The sequence below is a fragment of the Urocitellus parryii genome, chromosome 5 (genome assembly GCF_045843805.1).
Source record: "Urocitellus parryii isolate mUroPar1 chromosome 5, mUroPar1.hap1, whole genome shotgun sequence".
Taxonomy (NCBI): domain Eukaryota; kingdom Metazoa; phylum Chordata; class Mammalia; order Rodentia; family Sciuridae; genus Urocitellus; species Urocitellus parryii.
This window is the reverse complement of record NC_135535.1, coordinates 3591091-3607932: the sequence shown is the minus strand read 5'-3', so window position 1 is coordinate 3607932 and position 16842 is coordinate 3591091. Positions and strand designations below refer to the sequence as shown.

Here is a 16842-nt window from a genome sequence, read left to right as displayed (position 1 = left end):
ACTGCCCCCCCAGCTGATGATGGTGGGGAGCACCAGGAGCCGGGGGGGGGGTGGCGTCCCCCAGGGGACAGAGGCAAGTGCTGACCTGCTCCCTGCACTGGGAATGGACCTGGTGTGCAAAAGGGCTCTGGCAGGTAAAATCAAGGTGAGACACGCCCCATTGGAGTCGGGTGGGCTCCACTCCAGCGGCTGGTGGCCTCTTCAGAGGGGAACAGGGACAGTCAGGGAGACGCCCCAGGAGATCAGAGGCAGGGACCCAGGGCCAAGTGGAGGAGTGGCAGGAGGCGTCCTCCCTGGGACCGGAGAGGGACGGCTCCTGCCTTGACCTTGTACTCCTGGCCTCCAGATGGCACGAGGCCACCCCCAGTTGTCTGAGCCCCCTAGAGAGCAGCACTGGCCAAATAGCCTTATTCAAAATATCTGGGACCAGAAACATCTCCATTTCAGATTTTTTGGATTGTGAAATATATTCATAGACGTGATGAGACATCTTGGGGACGGCACCCAAGTCTCAACACAAAATTCATTTAGGTCACACAGTGTTAGCGCCACGGGGTCACACCTATGATGGGTCACGTGAGGTCAGGTGCAGAACTGCCCACTGGGGCATCACGACGGTGCACAAGAGGTTCTGGAGTTTGGATCGGGATGTTTCACCTGGACGTGGTGGGTCACAGCGGCCAGGCAAGCCAACAAGAGCCTGAGGAGGAGGCGGGTCAGGGTGACCTTCCCGGCCGGGAGCTGGCTGGCGGTGCCGCACCCTGCCAGGGTCTCACTGTTGATGCCAAGCTCAGCCTTGGGAGATAAGTCCTGGGAGAGAACAGGAGCCACCTGCCCGCCCGTCCACCCCCATCGCTCAGTCCACAACAGCCAAAAGCCACGCTGCCCAGGAATGCAGCACACAGAGCAGGGGACCCGCAGGCGGACTCCAGAAAGAGCGTGAAGGAAAGCACATGACCATGAGGGGAGCCTGAAGCGACCCGATGCCTGAAAAGTGCGTTTTCCTAAGACTGGGCTCTGCTCCGGCTGCACCTGAGACGGTGGGCGCAGGCGGGCAGACTGCCCCTTAGTCATGACCGGTTTAAGGACCGAGTTTGGCTCTGCTTGCGGCAGGGACCCCAGGCCGTCACTGCGCCTCCCTGTGCTCACGGCCATCACTTCATGGGACATGGCCCAGAGTGACCGAGGCATCTTCAGTCCAGCACCAAGGTGTGGGTTTAGTGTGGGGCCCTGTGGAGGCCTTTACAGGCACAACTCGGGGTCCTGCCTGGGGGAGTCGGTGTGAAGCCCAAGCCCAGCCCCACTGAGGGCCTCCCAGGCACTGACCGACAGTGGCTAAGTCCCACTGCCAAGTCCAGGCGACGTGGACGAGCAAGCCCAGGGACAGCCAGCCGCGGGCTCTGCTCCAGGGTTTGTTGAAACTCACTCTGAAGGCAGATCAGCAGCCCAGGTCCCACAGGCAGGGCTGAAGAATAAACTCGACCCTAACTGAGAAGACCCGGCCCACGAAAGCCCCCAGGAGGAGCACCCGGGCCACCGTCCCCCAGACTCAGGGCCAAGGACAAGGACTTCCCCAAGGATGGGGGGTAGGCGGGTGGGCAGGTGGCTCCCGGTCTTTCCCTGGCCGCCCCTGCCCACCCAGATCTGAACCCCAGCTGGGCTGAGCTTGCAGGAAACCCACCTCCTCAGTGATATCAGAGCTGGGGCTCAGGAACGCACCCCTCAGGGGACGTGAATCTGTGGTGACCATCACCTGCCACTCAGCCTCAGGTAGAGAGAGGGACCCGGGAATGGCCAGGAGTGCCCGATAACCCAGGCAGTTCCAGCTCACAGCCTGGCCTGGCCAGCCCCACACTGCAGTGCATCAGAGGGCCCAGGGTCCCAGGAAGGGCCCCAGCAGGCCACAGGGGCTCCCCTTCCAGCTCAGGACAAAAGCAGCAAAGTGTCACCGACCACAGCACAAAATGCAGATGGACCCGAGGAGGAGGATGTGTCCTTGACCTGCAGGGGACAGGGCAGGACAGGGGACGGTGCCGCTGAAGGGCTGCACATGCCGACCGTGCAGGGTACCGGCAGCAGAAGACCAGCATCTGTCCTCAGGGAGCGTCCAGTACGGAGGAGACCCAGGCAGCCCAAGCCAGCGGGAGGGACGGGGACTGGAAGGGACCCAGGGGGCCCTGGGGGAGAGTGCCCTGGGAGTGCAGCATCCTGCAGGAGGTCAGCATCCTGCAGGAGGTCAGCGTGAGCTACAGGGAGAGCCTGGGGCAGCCACATCAGGTGGGGTGGACCCCAATGCCACAGGCCCCAGAGGGCTGACTGGACTTCAGGCCAGAGCAGCTCCGGGAAGCCTTGTGCACGTGTAAGGGGACACACTGGGCTGTGAAGATGGACCACAGGGGCAGCAGGAGACCAGTCAGGAGGTGACCAGACAAATGTGTGGACAGGAGGGGACGACGATGGGCAGTCACCAGGACCAGGCGGCAGACCAAGTGCAGGGTCAGCACAGGTGAGCCGACCCGGGGGCTGGAGGAGAAGCCTTAGGGTCAGACGGGGCACACACAGACTTGGTGTTGGAGTCACCGCTGGACACCCAGGAGAGGCGGACACAGGAGGTTGGAGCCAGGGGAGGCCAGCCTCGCCTGAGCGGCACATGAAGCTGACCATCAGGTGGAGGGAGGAGAGACCCCAGATCAGACCCAGCTCCACAGCGTAACATGGGTAAAACTGGATGACAGTCCCCCCCCAAGGGCTGTCACAGACACGTGGAATCAACAGAGACTACCTCAGTGACCACCAGAGTCTCCCACCTGAGAGGGAGTGACCATCGTTGTGTGGCTGGGGACAGCATGCCCAGAGCAGAGCCAGATCTCACCCCAAGCCCCAAGGCTGGCCTGGACATGGGTGAGTGCCTGGAGGCAGGAGCCATTTCCTCATGACCCCTGGTTACTCGCTGACCACGGTGCTTCCCCTGTGCGCCCTGGTGCCCAGCACAGAGCAGGCGTCTCCACGGAGTGCTGTGAAACAAGGGAAGCGAGAGAAGGAGGTGATGGGAAGACCCCATCACACGGGGCCAACTGTCCTCAATTAGCCACGTGGGCAGTTGGGCATGGCCCGGCCATGTGGACACTGAGCTGGGCTGTTCTGGGCACTGTGGGGTGCTGAGCAGCAACCCTAACCCTCCCCAGGGCACCAAGCTCTGACCACCCACTGTCCTCATTGTCCATGTCCCCAAGGGGCAAAATCTCCCCAGCCAGGGGACTCGGGGCAAAATGCCTTCATGTTCTGCACCTCAGTCTCTCCATTTCTGAAATGGGCACAGGGCTGCCGTGAGAAAACACCCGAAGAATCGTCCAGAACACTGAGAGCACCACCAAGAAACACGGCTGCAAGTCACACAGTCCCGAGACACTGACCAGCATATCCCCCAGGAGGCCAGGGGGTGGAGAGACCCTCCAGAACCTTCCAGAGCAGGGACGGCCCCGAGGTGTCACGTGATGGCCAAGGGGAAGGAACACCTCAGACGGACGGAGGGAAGATGGGAAGCCAGGAGACGGGGCAACACGTCCACATCTGGACCAGCGGGAGCCCCAGGCCTGAGGGACCCAGAAACCCAAACCACAGCGTTTACGAAACCAAGACCGCGCAGAGGAGGACGGGAACAGCCTGCATTTGCCACCGGGTTGTTGGGGACATCAGCAGACTGAGAAAGTGGGAAAGCGTCCAAACTGTCCACACCTAAGTCTTCCTGTCCTGCTCCTTTCAAAGAGTGGGACCCTTGCTGGCCCTGACGGCCACCCCAGTGCAGAGCTGAGAGTCCGCGAAGCAGCCCGCAGCCCTCTTCCCCGGCGGAGCCCAGGGGATCCAGGTCCCGGGGGGTCTGGGGCCAAGATGGAGCAGACACTCCGGAGGGCTGTCAGGATACCTTCTCGGCGTCAAACCCGCGGAGGTTTTCCTGGGATTAATTGATGCCTTCCTTCTGCGGCTCACAGGAAGCCAAGGGCTTCCAGTGCCCCTTGGGCTGATTCCAACAGGCCGCTGCGAGGCCCGAGTCGGCTTCCCCAGCAGCGGGTAATGGGAGCCCGTGACGACAGCGCGGCTTTCATCGCGCACGGAGGAGCGCAATTACCTCGGCTCAGAAAACTAGTGCTTCAAAGGGAGAGAGGGGGTAGGAGGAAGAGGACGAGGAAGATAATCAGGCTTCATTAGTCTTATCTCGGGGGGAACACGGAGGGTGCTTTCAGTACCCAATGGGAGTCAGACGAGTCTCCTGCCCATCACGGTGCGTCACGGGTCTTACCAGCGATGACAGCCCTGGCCATTCCCGTCATTATTCTTCCAAAAATGACTCCCTTGATAAAAAGGAAACTCGAGAACGTCTGAGTCAATCGGCTCCACCCAGCGGGTCAACCTGTCTTCACAGGGACCCAGGGCCCCGATCCCTGGCGGCCTCCACTCGCCCTGCCCCAGCGTGGCCATGCGTCTCCAGCAGGCCAGCCACGCAGCTGCACAGGGCCAACGCCTGGCCTTAACACAGTGAGCCCCACAAGGGCAGAAGGCAGAGATCAACTGGGGTTACCCTCTCTGATGGGTGGGGTGAGCTGGGGTGCATACATCAGGCACCCAGTAAGTATTTGCGGCACAAATGAAGACCCCATATTGGCTGACCCCGCTGGAGGCCCCAGCCCTCTCTCAGGCACAGTGGCCCCAGCTTCTCCATCTGACACAGGAGAGTCAGTGAAGTGCCCCTCTGGGTCCCAGGGCAGAGGGAAGGGGTGCAGGGGCACCAGCCCCCAGGGGCTTCCCAGCAGGAGGAGGCCAGCCACACAAGCTGGCTCCAGTGTCCCATGACCGCTCTGGAAGAGACGGAGTCCACACCATGCGAGTCCACGGGTGGGGGAGGCTGGACAGGACACCCCCCCGCCGTCCTGAAGGTGGCAGGGCACCTGTCCTGCCTTCCTGCTCCCTGCAAGCTGGGAATCGAGGGTCAGCACTGAGCAGGACGGCAAGAGACGTCTGGGTGCTGCTGGCCGCCAGCCCACCAGCCAGGCAGGGGTGGTGCACAGAACACAGACGGCCAGAGAAAGGAACGCCCTCCCCCTCCCCACGTGGCCAGACCACAACCCACCCGGGGCCGATGCAGCCAGCGAGCGCAGCAGCCGCCGTGCCAGGCTCCAGAGCTGGTCTCCCTCCCTTCCGCGCACAGACCTGGCGCCCACACTTCCTCTCCCTTTGTCCTCCCTGGCGCTCTCTTCCTGCTCCCTAAGTACCTGTTGATACCTCCAGCTCCTGTCTAAGCCCATAAACTCCCGCTCTGTGCCAGAGAAGCCTCCCCCCCAGCAGCAGGTTCCGATTTTCCCCGTGTTTACACCGGGCCGGTTAATCGTGGATACGGCTCACGGATGGAAGGGGCTAGAAGTCATCTCAGGTGCAGATCAAGTCCTGCATAATCCCCAGGGGCTTTCCAAAGAGAGACCCTCCAACGTCAGGAACACCGCAAACTCGTTTCTCAAAGGGGCCATGATCCTACGGACAGCCGAGGGCCCGGAGCGCACAGGGAGCATGTGTTTCCTGTGCTGTGGGGCGGCCTGTTTTCAACAGCCACCGCCGGCTGCCTGCGGAGCGATTTGCCTCTGGCATGAGTCAGGTCGCGTGGTGGTGGTGCGCTTCAGGGTGGGGAGGTGAGCCATTTCCCACAGTGACAGTGAGGCATGAAAACTGCAGGCAACGTCCTTCAGGACCCACAGGACGGCGGCCCAGGACTCCCACCCAGTTCCCCTCTGCACTAACCAACTGCGCTGGAAATCTGGAATGACGCATTTGGAACCCTCAGAGGCGATGCGTGGCCTCGTGCACCTGGGTACCTCGGGGGGACCTCACACTGCGGCCTGCTCCTGCTGTCCTCCTGAAGGGACGGCCTCGGGCTCCCAGGTGTGAACGAGACCTCAGATCAGGGAGGAAGGGCCTCCTCCCAGTGCCACTCCAGAGACCCCTCGAGGCACATGGAGCCGCACCTGGGCCCGGCACCTGTCCTGTGACCACGTCACCGAGAGGGAAGCAGACAGAGGAGCCTCAGAACCCCTCCCACGTGTGAACCGGGCACCTGGGTACCAGTGCAGATGAGCCCCGGGGCCACAGCCCAGGCCTGAACACCTACCCGTGAAGTCCTCGAAGCACTCGCAGGTATAGCCGCCCTCGCGGCTCCGGCAGCGGCCGTTGGCCCCGCACGGGCTGGAGTAGCAGAGGTCGATCTCCGTCTCACAGTAGTCCCCGGTGAAGCCGGGCGGGCAGCGGCAGCGCAGGCCGTTGACGGGGTGGATGGGCCGGAAGAGCACGGTGCTGGAGCTGATGAAGGGGGCTGAGCTGTCGAAGCGGAGCACGGACACGCACTTCATGTAGTTCTCGCAGGGCTCCCGCAGACAGATGTTGTCGTCGAAGGGCAGCACGCGCTGGGCCGAGATGGTGGTCAGCAGCGTGCGGTTGAGGTAGATCTGCTCCTGCAGGTCCTCGGACGGGAAGAACCTGCCCCGCACGCCGCCCGGCAGCAGCGCCGAGAAGGTGACATTGAGGATGTTGGAGCTGACGTCCGTGTCGTTCTGGATGTTGAAGACAAAGACGTCGTCCTTGGTGGTGGACAACACTGTGGCCACCCCTTCCACAAACAGGGACAGCAGCGGGGAGAGGAACTTCTCCTGAGACATGTTCTCCAGGCGGACGGTGATGCTGTTGGTCAGCATGTCGTCCGTGATGATGGTGACACGCAGAGTGCAGAGGGCCGTGACACTGTGGATGCCATCTGTGGGACACAAGGAGAGCGAGTGGGTCAACAGATGCCTCTGGGGGTCAGGGAACAGCCCAAGACGCACTTGGCAAAGAGGCCCATTCCCCACCCCGACCTCCTGCTTCCCGGCCCCCTCCTCCCTCTGCCACTGACGCCCACCAGCCTCCAGACCACAGCCACCATGTCCTTTCCCTGCTCAGAGGCCCTCAGTGGCCCCCAACCATGAAGGGGAGCACCCCAGTGACCACCATGATTCAGGGCTCCCGGGGGTTCACTGCCTCACTCCAATCACAGACCCGGCCACCAGGCCCTCGAACCCCAGGCACCTGCCCTCTGCCCACATTCCCACCCTTCGTCCCCAGCCCAGCTGCAGCCCCGGGAGCTCTGCAAGCCTGCCCTGGTGCTGCAGGATCGCCCCACCCAGACACGCCGTCGTACCCACTTCACAGGCAGGAAGCCAAGGAAGGCAAGCGGGGCCGCGCTGTGTCCCGGCTGGCACAGTGGAAACCAAGAGACAGTACTGGGCACTCAGACCCAAAGGGAGGACGACGCTGGTCACAGAGTCACACAACCCAGTTCCAAGCCCAGAACCAGAGGAGACAGATGTGCAGACAGATGTGCAGACAGATGTGCCCCCAGACAGCAGAGGGAAGAGAGAGCCTCCGCATCCCAGGCCGCTCTCCCTGGGCGCCTGCAGTCCTGGCTGTCTCTGGGCCACAAGGATCCAAGTCACATGACCTGTCCACACAGAAGAGCATCAGCAGCCGCAGTCACGACCGCAGGCAGGAGCCTTGTCACGGGAAACCTGAGCTCCCAGGAGACCCCAGCAGGAGCCACCCATCCCCACTGAGCTGGGTGCCGTGGCCATGCCTGTGATCCCAGGGACTCAGGAGCCCGAGGCAGGAGGATAACAAGTTCCAGGCCGGCCTCAGCAGCTCAGCCTCACTGTCCCAAAGCAAACACTAAAGAGGGTAGGGCTGGGGCTCGGCGTTCAGCACCCCGGGCTCAGTCCCTGGCACCAAAGGAACCAAAAGAAAAACAGGTGGGAAACGGAGATGCTGTTGCTGGGGCTGGCTCTGAACTCACAATCCTCCTGCCTCAGCCTCCCAAGCCGCTGGATCATAGGCGTGGGCCATCGCACCCGACGCTGCCATTCAATTTTCAAAGGAAAGACCACAGCCTGGTTGAACCCTGGGAGCTCGGCTTGGCCTATCAGCCCCGGCTTCCCTCCACCATCAGCCTCATGCTGCCGTCACAGTCCCCAAGGGTGGCGCCATCACCCATTGCCTTGTGGCCCCTTGTGACACCTAGAATAAAACACACAGCCCTTGCCCTGTCTTACGGTCCTTCATGGTATGTCTCCTCACCCTCCCCATCATCACAGTGATGCCGCCCTGCCATCCTATGGTCCTTCTTCCTGCCCCAGGGCCTTTGCCCATCTTGTCTTCCACCTGGAGCAGGACCAACTGGGTCCCAGCTACCTGCCCCCCACGGGAGCCCCCTTGTAGGGCACCCCCGTCCACCTAGCATCCCCACTTCATGCCTGCACAGGAGCTGCCGCTGCCAGACTCCACCCTTATTTGTTTACACCTGTTTCTCCCCAGGGAGTCTGAGGGCAGAGACCTGCAGGTCTTGCTCCTGCCACATCTAGAACATTCCCATCTGCGAAGCTGCTGGGTGAACACGCTGGGGGGGAGGCTCCCACACAGCTCTTCCACCCCGCACCGCCACGCAGACCGCATGGGAGACTCCGTTTGTCCACCCAAGCTGTTTTTACTTGCTGGAAGCTGCCGGGTTTCCTGGGCCAACGCCGTGACAACACAACAGGCAGGACACGGCTGGCCTCCCAGGGACCACTCACCAGACTCCTCTCTCCTGAAGCCACTATGGGTCTGTTTGCTCTGGCCCTGGCCGCAGAGGCCACAGGGAAACTCAAAGCCCAGACCTCCTTGGCTGCACTGGGCTCTCCTGTCCCCAGGGCTGGGGGCTGCAGGACTTGGCCACCCGCCCGTGGGCACCCAGGAGGGCACAGCATAGCAAAAACCTGCAGCAAGGACCCAAGTCCAGGGATTCACGCTCGCTGGGGCCCCAGGAAACGGCATTAAATGTCAGCTCACGTTGCTGAGCTGGGAACACGACAGGCATCACCCACCACCCAACGTCAGCATCACGACCATGGACATCCAGGTACAGGGACAACGGGCCTGCACTCTGTGGCCTCCGGGGTGGGCCACTGCTCTCAACAAGCCTCTGGGACCCAAACCCAGTGCCCATCGGTCAGAGGCCACCGAGTGACGTAGCGGCCACCCCCGCAATGAAGCACCAGGCTGAGCCGACCGAGTAGCAGCTGCCAGTGCGGATCCTCTCAGCAGCGGCCCGGCTGGGCACAGGTTCTGTTCTGAGTCACCTTCAAGTTCCAACAGCTTCACACTCACCCGGGGCCGCGCCCAGGCTCCCTGTCCACACGGCGGCCTCGCCCCGCCTGCCCGCCGCCCGCTGTCTTCAGGTCTCCCAGTCTTTACCTACTGTCCCTCCCACCCCAGGACCCCACGCGACACTCAGCCACTGTGTCCCCTTGCTCCTCTGGGTGGGACCCAGCATCCCTAGGGGTACTGCTCACGCTGCGTGGAGAAGGTGGGGCAGAGGCAGAGGTGGCCCGCACTCTGCCCTCGGGACGTCCCTCTCCCCAGGACGTCCCTCTCCCCAGGAGCGTGGACGGCTGGTGCAGAGGTCCAGGCTGCGAGGACAGCGGGCTCCAGCGCCCAGCCTGCGTCCAGGCGCCTTCTCCACAGCTGGAGGATCAGCGTCCCGCCAGCTCCCACACCCCAAAGGCAGTCCAGTGCACCTTCTGTGCCCACCCTGGGAGGGACGAGTCGCCGCACTGTCCCTGAGAGGGCAGAGGACACGGGCAGATGGCAGGCCTGAGGCTGCGGGGCCGCCTGGTGGTGCTCCCTGCGTCACCCAAACAAGGTCGGTGGGGACTTTCCAGGGCCCGGGTGGGGCCCATGTGACCCTCTCATATGGATGTGACAGTGGCTGGAGGAGGGTGGGGATCTAGTTGTAGCCCAAGAGGCGGGCCCACTCCTGGGGACTGAGGAAGGTGTCACAGCACGGCTTCCAAGGAATTGACGGCCCCCAGGGTGGGGGGACAAGGACCAAACCACAGTCTTGAGGCCAGGTGGCAGGTGACCTCGCTGCAAGTGACAGTCACAGCGGCCAGGGCTGGGTGACCCCAGGAGGCACTGGGGAGGTGTGTCCCCCAGGAGGGCCTGCCTGGGAAACAGACAGGAAGGGCCTCTGCACGTCACACGCAGGACAGCAGCAAAGGACAGACGGCAGCCACCTCCTGCGCAGCGTCATGACCCAGGGCCCGACCACAGCAGGCGCCTGCCCTCCTGGTCCTGGGGACCACAGCCCACCGTCTAGGTGTCGGGGCTGGTCCCAGAGAGGCCCCACAGCACCACCTGCTCCAGGACCCCAGCCTCTGGTGTCACCAGGACCCTGGAGTCCCTTGGCCCGAGGACACGCCTCTCCCACCCCGCCCTGGCCTCAGGAGGCCCCCTTCCCTCTGTGTCTGGTTTCTCCTAAAGGACACCGTCCCTGGATGAGGGCCACACCCAGCGTCACCTTGGTGACACCTCAAGAGCCTCTCTCCAAACCACACCAGTGCTGCAGTTACAGGTGGACGCAGACTCGGGGACACCATTCAGCCAGGGACAAGTGGGGACGTGGAGGAGGGAGGGACAAGGCCACAAGCAGGGTGAGGCCTCCTGACTGCTGCTGGGCCCGTGGGGTAAGGCCCTGGGGGAAGTGGCCACAGGAGAGGGGTCCTCACGGCTGTGGGTGGGACCTGGGCACCACGAGGGCCCTGCTGGCCCCTCTACAGAAGAGGACACAGGGCAAGAGGGGCTCTGTCCAGTGAGGACACTCGGGCTGTGGGCAGCAGGACCCAGACTCCACCTGGCCCTGGGCCCCACCAGAGATGGTCAGGTGGATGGGGCAGTTGGCCTGAGAGGACCCCGACCTGCTGCTGAGGACAGCCAGAGACACTTGCTCACGGGTCCCTGTGACCCCACATGCACCTCGGCCTGGGGTGGCCCCTCTGCGCTGACGGTCTCTGCTGAGGTCCCTGTTCACAGCCCTCCCACAGCCAGACCCCAACCCTCCACAGGGCACTGTGCTCCCATCCCTGGCTCTGTCCCCGCTCTGTCCCCTGCTCCTGTCCCCTCCCAAGCCTTCCTAATGGGCAGGAGGGTCTGGAGGTCCCCCTCACAGCAGGTGACTTCAGGTGGCTTCCTGCTTCCCTCTCCACGGCGCTCATCTCTGTGAGGCCAGACGGCAGGTGTGACATGAGCTCCTGCTTCTCCTGCCCCGGCCACAGTGAGGAAGAGCACCCCACGGACCCGGGGAGGAGCGTGGGCCAGCTAGGGGGTGACCAGCACAGTGGGCACCGTGTGGTCCCAGTGCAGCCCACCCGCTGACCCCGGCCGCCCACACCGGTCTCTCATTTGGAACCCAGGTCCTCACCTTGTAACTGCCCCCACTGCTGCCCCTCAGACTGCTAGAGGGGGGTCTCCATGGCCCTCTCCCGCCGCCCCACTGGATCTTGGGGCGCCCAAGCACCAGAGCCCAGGCAGCCGGCATGAACCCCCAGCCCTGGCAGGCACCGGGTCCAGGCGGCAGACCCCAATGCCCCTCGGCATCCTCTGCCCCCAAGACACTCCCCTCCGAGCCCCTCCTCCCCTCCGAACCGTGAAGTCCTGGAGGTGCAAGGAGTTGTCTCTCACAAGACCTGGGGCGGACGCTGTCCCCAGATGGCCAGCACAGGAGGAGTCGGGGGACACCGTGTTCTAGGGAGGACCTGCCTTCAGGCAGACAGAACACACAGGAGGGAAGGGACCAGAGGACCCTGCGCTCGGTGACATGAGCCCCACAAAGAAGGCAGATCCCAGGTGAGGCCCGTTGTGCGAGGTGCCCACGGAGTCAGGTTCAGAGGAGGAGGACGCGCCCCGGGCAGGGCAGGGGCCACAGGGCAGTCCCCGTCTTAGGAGGTGACGGTGAAGGTTCTGAAGGTGGCTGGTATGACGGCGGCACGGCAATGTGAATGATCAATGCCACCGTCTGTCCCTGTGGAAGTGGACGTTCCATGTCACATAAAGCCTGCCACCAGCAGAGGTAAATAAACGCAGGGAAAAGTGGACGATGAAGATCCCTCAGGCCTGGTTCTCGATGTCACTCTTACCATTTGATCTGGAATGTCCCTGAAAGCTCATGTTAAAAGCCTGGCACCCAACACGGCACGGCCCAGAGGTGGCCTCAGGAGTGGCTGGACCAAGGCTCTGACCTCATCAGGGATGAACCCCTGGTGGCTGCAGGGACTCCTGGGAGAGGGGGCCTAGCTGGAGGGAGCGGGTCGCTGGGGCCTGTCCCCAGCCTCTTCCTGGCTCCTCTGCTTCCCCCACTGCACCCTGAAGCGCTCTGCCCTGCGGCCAGCCTCGGACTGGAGCTCCAAACCACAGGCCAGAAGAGATCCTTCCCGCCTCAGCGGTTCTTCTCGGTGTTTTGGTGACGGACACACACTACCACATCACTTCAATAGAATCACACCGTCACTGAGGACGTCAACTCAGAAAGGGTCTCCCCTGGTTTGTGTGTGAGTAAAGCTGGTCTCACGGTGGAGTCAACACCGAGTTTGGAATTGACCCCATTAGTTATTCCATAGAAAACACAACTGGTCTTGCCTGTACTTGATGGAATCCTCTAGAAGGCCGAGATCATAACAGGCCCCCTACCCCACCTTGGCCAGTACAACCCCAGCTACAGGAGCTACATTTCAGAATGACTTCCGGAAAGTCTGGCTGGACGAGACTCCTCTGTTGCCAAGAGACAGAACTTCCAGCTAAGAGTCAGGATGGTTCCTCAAAAATCTCAACGTAGAGCTGACGTATGGCCCAGAATTCCATCCCCACGTGCAACTTGAAAGAATAAAGACTCGTGGACACAGAAACCCCTCAGGAATGCTCAGAGCAGCACCTTCAGATGGCCAGGAAGTCCAGAGGGAAATGTCCATCGGCAGACGCAGGGCTGGCCATCTGGTCCACACGGGGCGGGGGGAGGGATGCCTGTGGAAGTGCTCACACATCCTCTAGAGCTGAGGAGACACGGGCACTCGGAATGGAAGGGCCACGTCCACAGGATGGCCAGAGAGGGGACTCCACAGAGGCGGGAAGCAAAGAGAAGAAGGGCGGAGGGCGTGCAGCCTGCGGGTGGCCCAGGGGCAGCTGTGTGACACTGGGGAGGGATGTCCCAAGTGCTGCTGGCTGTTCCCCTTGATGGCTAGTTTATCTTCAGTGAATCTCCTCTCCTTTTAAAAAAGGGGCACTGCTGCTCTTAATAAGAACACCTTGGCTTTGCATGAGATCACTCAAAAGGCGAGAGTTGTGTTGGAAGGCATTTCAGAACGACTTCCTCAAGTCTGGCTGGCCAAGGCAGTCAGAGGAGGGCAGAGGTTGGGGCAGGAGGCAAAGCCGCCACCGAACCTGGGCGGTACCCCTCGCTGGCTGTGAAGACCTGGTTCCTGCTCAAGTATGACGCCAAAGCCCCGACGGTGTGCTCATGCCGTGAACCAGACTCGGGGGGAGAAACCATGCCCGCAGGGACAGGCTGGGGTCACACACAGCCCCAGGAAGCCTGGGCCATCATAGACATTCACCGCGGGGCGGGAATCTGGGGGTCTGACTGCGCCACGCTCTGCCCGGACGCCAGGCCATCAGCAGGCCGCCTCACCACCCCTGGGGTGGCAGCTGCCCACAGAACCCTGGCTTCTAGGGCAGTTGGCTGGGGCGGGCACCCCTGAGAGGCTGTCCCCCTGGAGACACCCGGCAGCCTCTCTGGCCTCTACCTAGGTGACGAGAGCAGCACATTCTGTCCCTTTCCCAACGCTGTGCCATGGCAGCTGGGACAGAACTGCGCCCAGCCCACAACCTGCCCTCGGGAAAACACAGACTCGGGCTCTCCTAGCTCAAGATGCCTGGGGCCCCTAGTTTAGCACCCCAGCTGCTCCAGGCCACCCAGGGCCGCCACACCTTCCGGCAGTGCTGTCTGGGGCTTCCCTTTGTGACGCTGGCTGGGCCAGCAGGGCGCCCATCCAGCCCCCTCTTCCTGCCAGAGCCAGAGAGCCCACCTTTCTGCCCCCTCCCAGGAGGCGGGCCAAGTCCCCCCGGGCGGAGATTAAGCCACAATGCGGGCTTCAGAGAACAGTGAGCGCCTGGTTCTGAGCCCAGTGACGCCATCCAGCAGGACAATGTGGCCCTGAGCACCTGCCAAGGGACAGCCCATATGCTCTCCACCCAGACAAGTCGCGGAGCTGCTGTCAGCCCAACCAGGGGTGAAGGAAAAGACGGGGCTAACAAGCCGCCAACCAGCCCCCACCCAGCGGCCGCGCTCCGGGCCCTGGGGGTCGGCGAGTCTCCATTCACTGCAGCCCAGAGCCCAGCTGGAAAGGGCTGCGTCTCTGATCCAGCCCCAGACAGGTGCAGAATCCTCCACCCAAAACCCTGTGAGCAGGAGGCCTGGAACTGAGAGTTCTCCAAGCCGGGACAGGACAGGCCGACCCCGACATCGCACAGGACCCAGGCACTGAAATGCTGACCTTCCTGCAGCAGAGGGTGCCCTGCCTGCAAAGGATGGGAACACGGCCACCGGGACACCTGGTGTAGGTGGGTCAACGTTTGGTACCAGGGATTAAGCCCAGGGGCACGTAACCACTGAGCCACATCTCCAGCCCCCCTTTTGTTTTTTAATTGTTTAATTTAGAGACAGGGTCCACTAGGTAGCTTACAGCCTCGCTGAGTTGTTGGCTTTGAACGTGCCATCCTCCTGCCTCAGTCTCCCGAGCCACTGTGGCTGGCCGATGTGGGTCATGTTTTGCTGTCAAACGGATTTTTTTCAAAACCCCCTTTGGTTTTCAGGGCATTTGGATTCGGAATGGCAGATAAGGGCTGCAGACCAGCATCTCTTCGGAACAATCCAGGCAGCCAAGACGAAAAGCAAAGGAAAATAAAGGGAAATTCCCTGGTGGCAGGAGAGGTGGCCCGGGAGGCACAGGGGCCTGCTGGGGCGCATGTCTCCACTGTGCTCTGCGCCCCACGTCGGGCTCAGGAGCCCACGTGTTTGAATCATTCAAAACAACAATAAAAATTCCTTAGGTGAAATGGGCGGTGGACCAGAGGGTGACGAGGAGGGGGAAGAGGAGGGGCGGGCTCTGGCCTGAACAGGGACACTGTTCCAGGGGGCGGCGGGGCAGCCACTCATCTGGGGTGGGCATGAGTAGTCTGAAGGACACGGTGGCTTTAAAAAACGACCACAGGTGCTACGACGTCCTCCCACCTGCAGATGAGAACTGTGTCCCCTTCCCCTGCATCTGGGTGGGCTTGGGGAGGCCACCAACCGAGGAAGGCCGGGTGTGACCCCGAAGCTGGGACAGAGAAGGCTGGTCGGTTCCCCCGGGCTCCCCGACACTGGCTCCTGACGCTCCCTTTCAGGAGCCAGCGGCCACGCTGCGAGAAGCCCAGGTTCCCAGGAACTGCTGGCCAGCAGGCTCACTCCCCACCAAGCTCCAGGCCTGCTCCAGGGAGACTCTAGACGGGGGTTGGGGAGGGGGCCACGTTTCTATAAAGGACCAAGCAGAAAAGTGTGTGGCCATGCAAACGGCCGTCCCGGACAAGCCCCTGGACAGGCGTAGCTGGGTGATGATCAAACATATGTAGGGAACAGGCCAGCGTCCAACCCTGTCCAGACCACTCCGCCCTGGCCATTCCGGCCTGGCTGCCATTCACTTCATCCCCAGAGAAGTCCCCAAATGCAGGTGTCCCTGCTGTCCCTGACAGCAAAATCCAGGCAGAATGGACGCAGGTGCTTCAGGCCAAGTGATGGACAGCTGTGGCGCAGGGAGACTCACATGCAGGAGATGACCAGCCAGGGAGCCCTCCGGGGTCCTGGTGGAGATAGCTCTGGGGCGTCAGGCCAGTGCCCAGAGCCTGACCAGGCAGAGCAGTCCAGTCAGGTACCCAGGGCTGAGGCAGTGGGCGAGACACCAGGAAGAGGGAGACAGCGGGAGGGGCTGCGAGGTCTGAACCCAGGAGCCTGGGCACGGAGGGCAGGGAGGCCGCAGCCTCGTGGGGCCATGAGGAGCTGTCCAGATCAAGCATGGCCCATCCTCCGCCACCTGGGCCTCTGCTTCCACCCCTGGGCCCAGAAACGCGGGGGTTGCTCTTTAGTTAAATATTTGCTAAGAAAATTCCAGCCCTAAATTTCAAGAGACCGACTTAGCATGACGTTCGACGAGTTTGGATTATTAACCATGGACACTTGTGGAGGAAATGAGAGAGAACGAGACCCCACCCCACCCCCACCTCTCCAGGGACTGGGGTGGCCCTGAGCTGGGCATCCCTGCTGGTCCTCAGAGGGCGGCCAGGGCTCTGTGTGGCCCCCACTCACTTCTCCCAGGCCACCCTCTCTCCACTCCAGATGTCGGAACAGGTCCCAGAACTCAAGGCGGGAACAAAACCCTGTCCCACCTCGCAAGGTCTGGGCCCCATATGCCCACTTCGCTCTGTGGTTCCCGGGCTCCTGGCCCAGGCCTTTGTCCACCCGCTCCTTCCCCTGAAACTGACAGCCAGCAGACTGGCCCGCTTTGCACAGGGAGGGGCCGCCAGGCCGGGGGGCAGCTGGAAGGGGGCTCCAGGAGAACACGGGAGCTGGGGCTGACTGTCCCCCCCAGCTCCCTGCCCAGGAGTGTTGGGTCTCGAGGGCCTGCCGGAGCCTTCCCATGTCCTGTCCTGCCACTGCCCAGCTGCAGGCCTCCCCTGCACACCTGAGCACCTGTGTTTACTGACACAGAGTGTGCACTGGGCACTGAGGGCGGCCTGGCCACCCTGCCCCTCCTCCACGCACACCCCCCCACCCTGCACTCCCAAGGTCCCAAGGAGAGACCAGCTCCAGAGCCCCCCGGGCTGGAGCCGGGGTCTGAACAGACTGGGCAGAGGTGCTGGGGACGACCTCAC

At 62.5% G+C, this 16842-nt stretch overlaps 1 protein-coding gene across 1 annotated transcript in view; it reads right to left on the bottom strand.

Moving 5' to 3' along the window:
- The window catches only part of Celsr1 (cadherin EGF LAG seven-pass G-type receptor 1), a 114646-nt gene that overhangs the window by 65039 nt on the left and 32765 nt on the right, over positions 1–16842 (bottom strand). The window contains exon 2 of the mRNA XM_026394321.2: positions 6155–6793. Coding sequence (XP_026250106.2) covers positions 6155–6793 — 639 coding nt within the window. The remainder of the gene's footprint in view (positions 1–6154; positions 6794–16842) is intronic.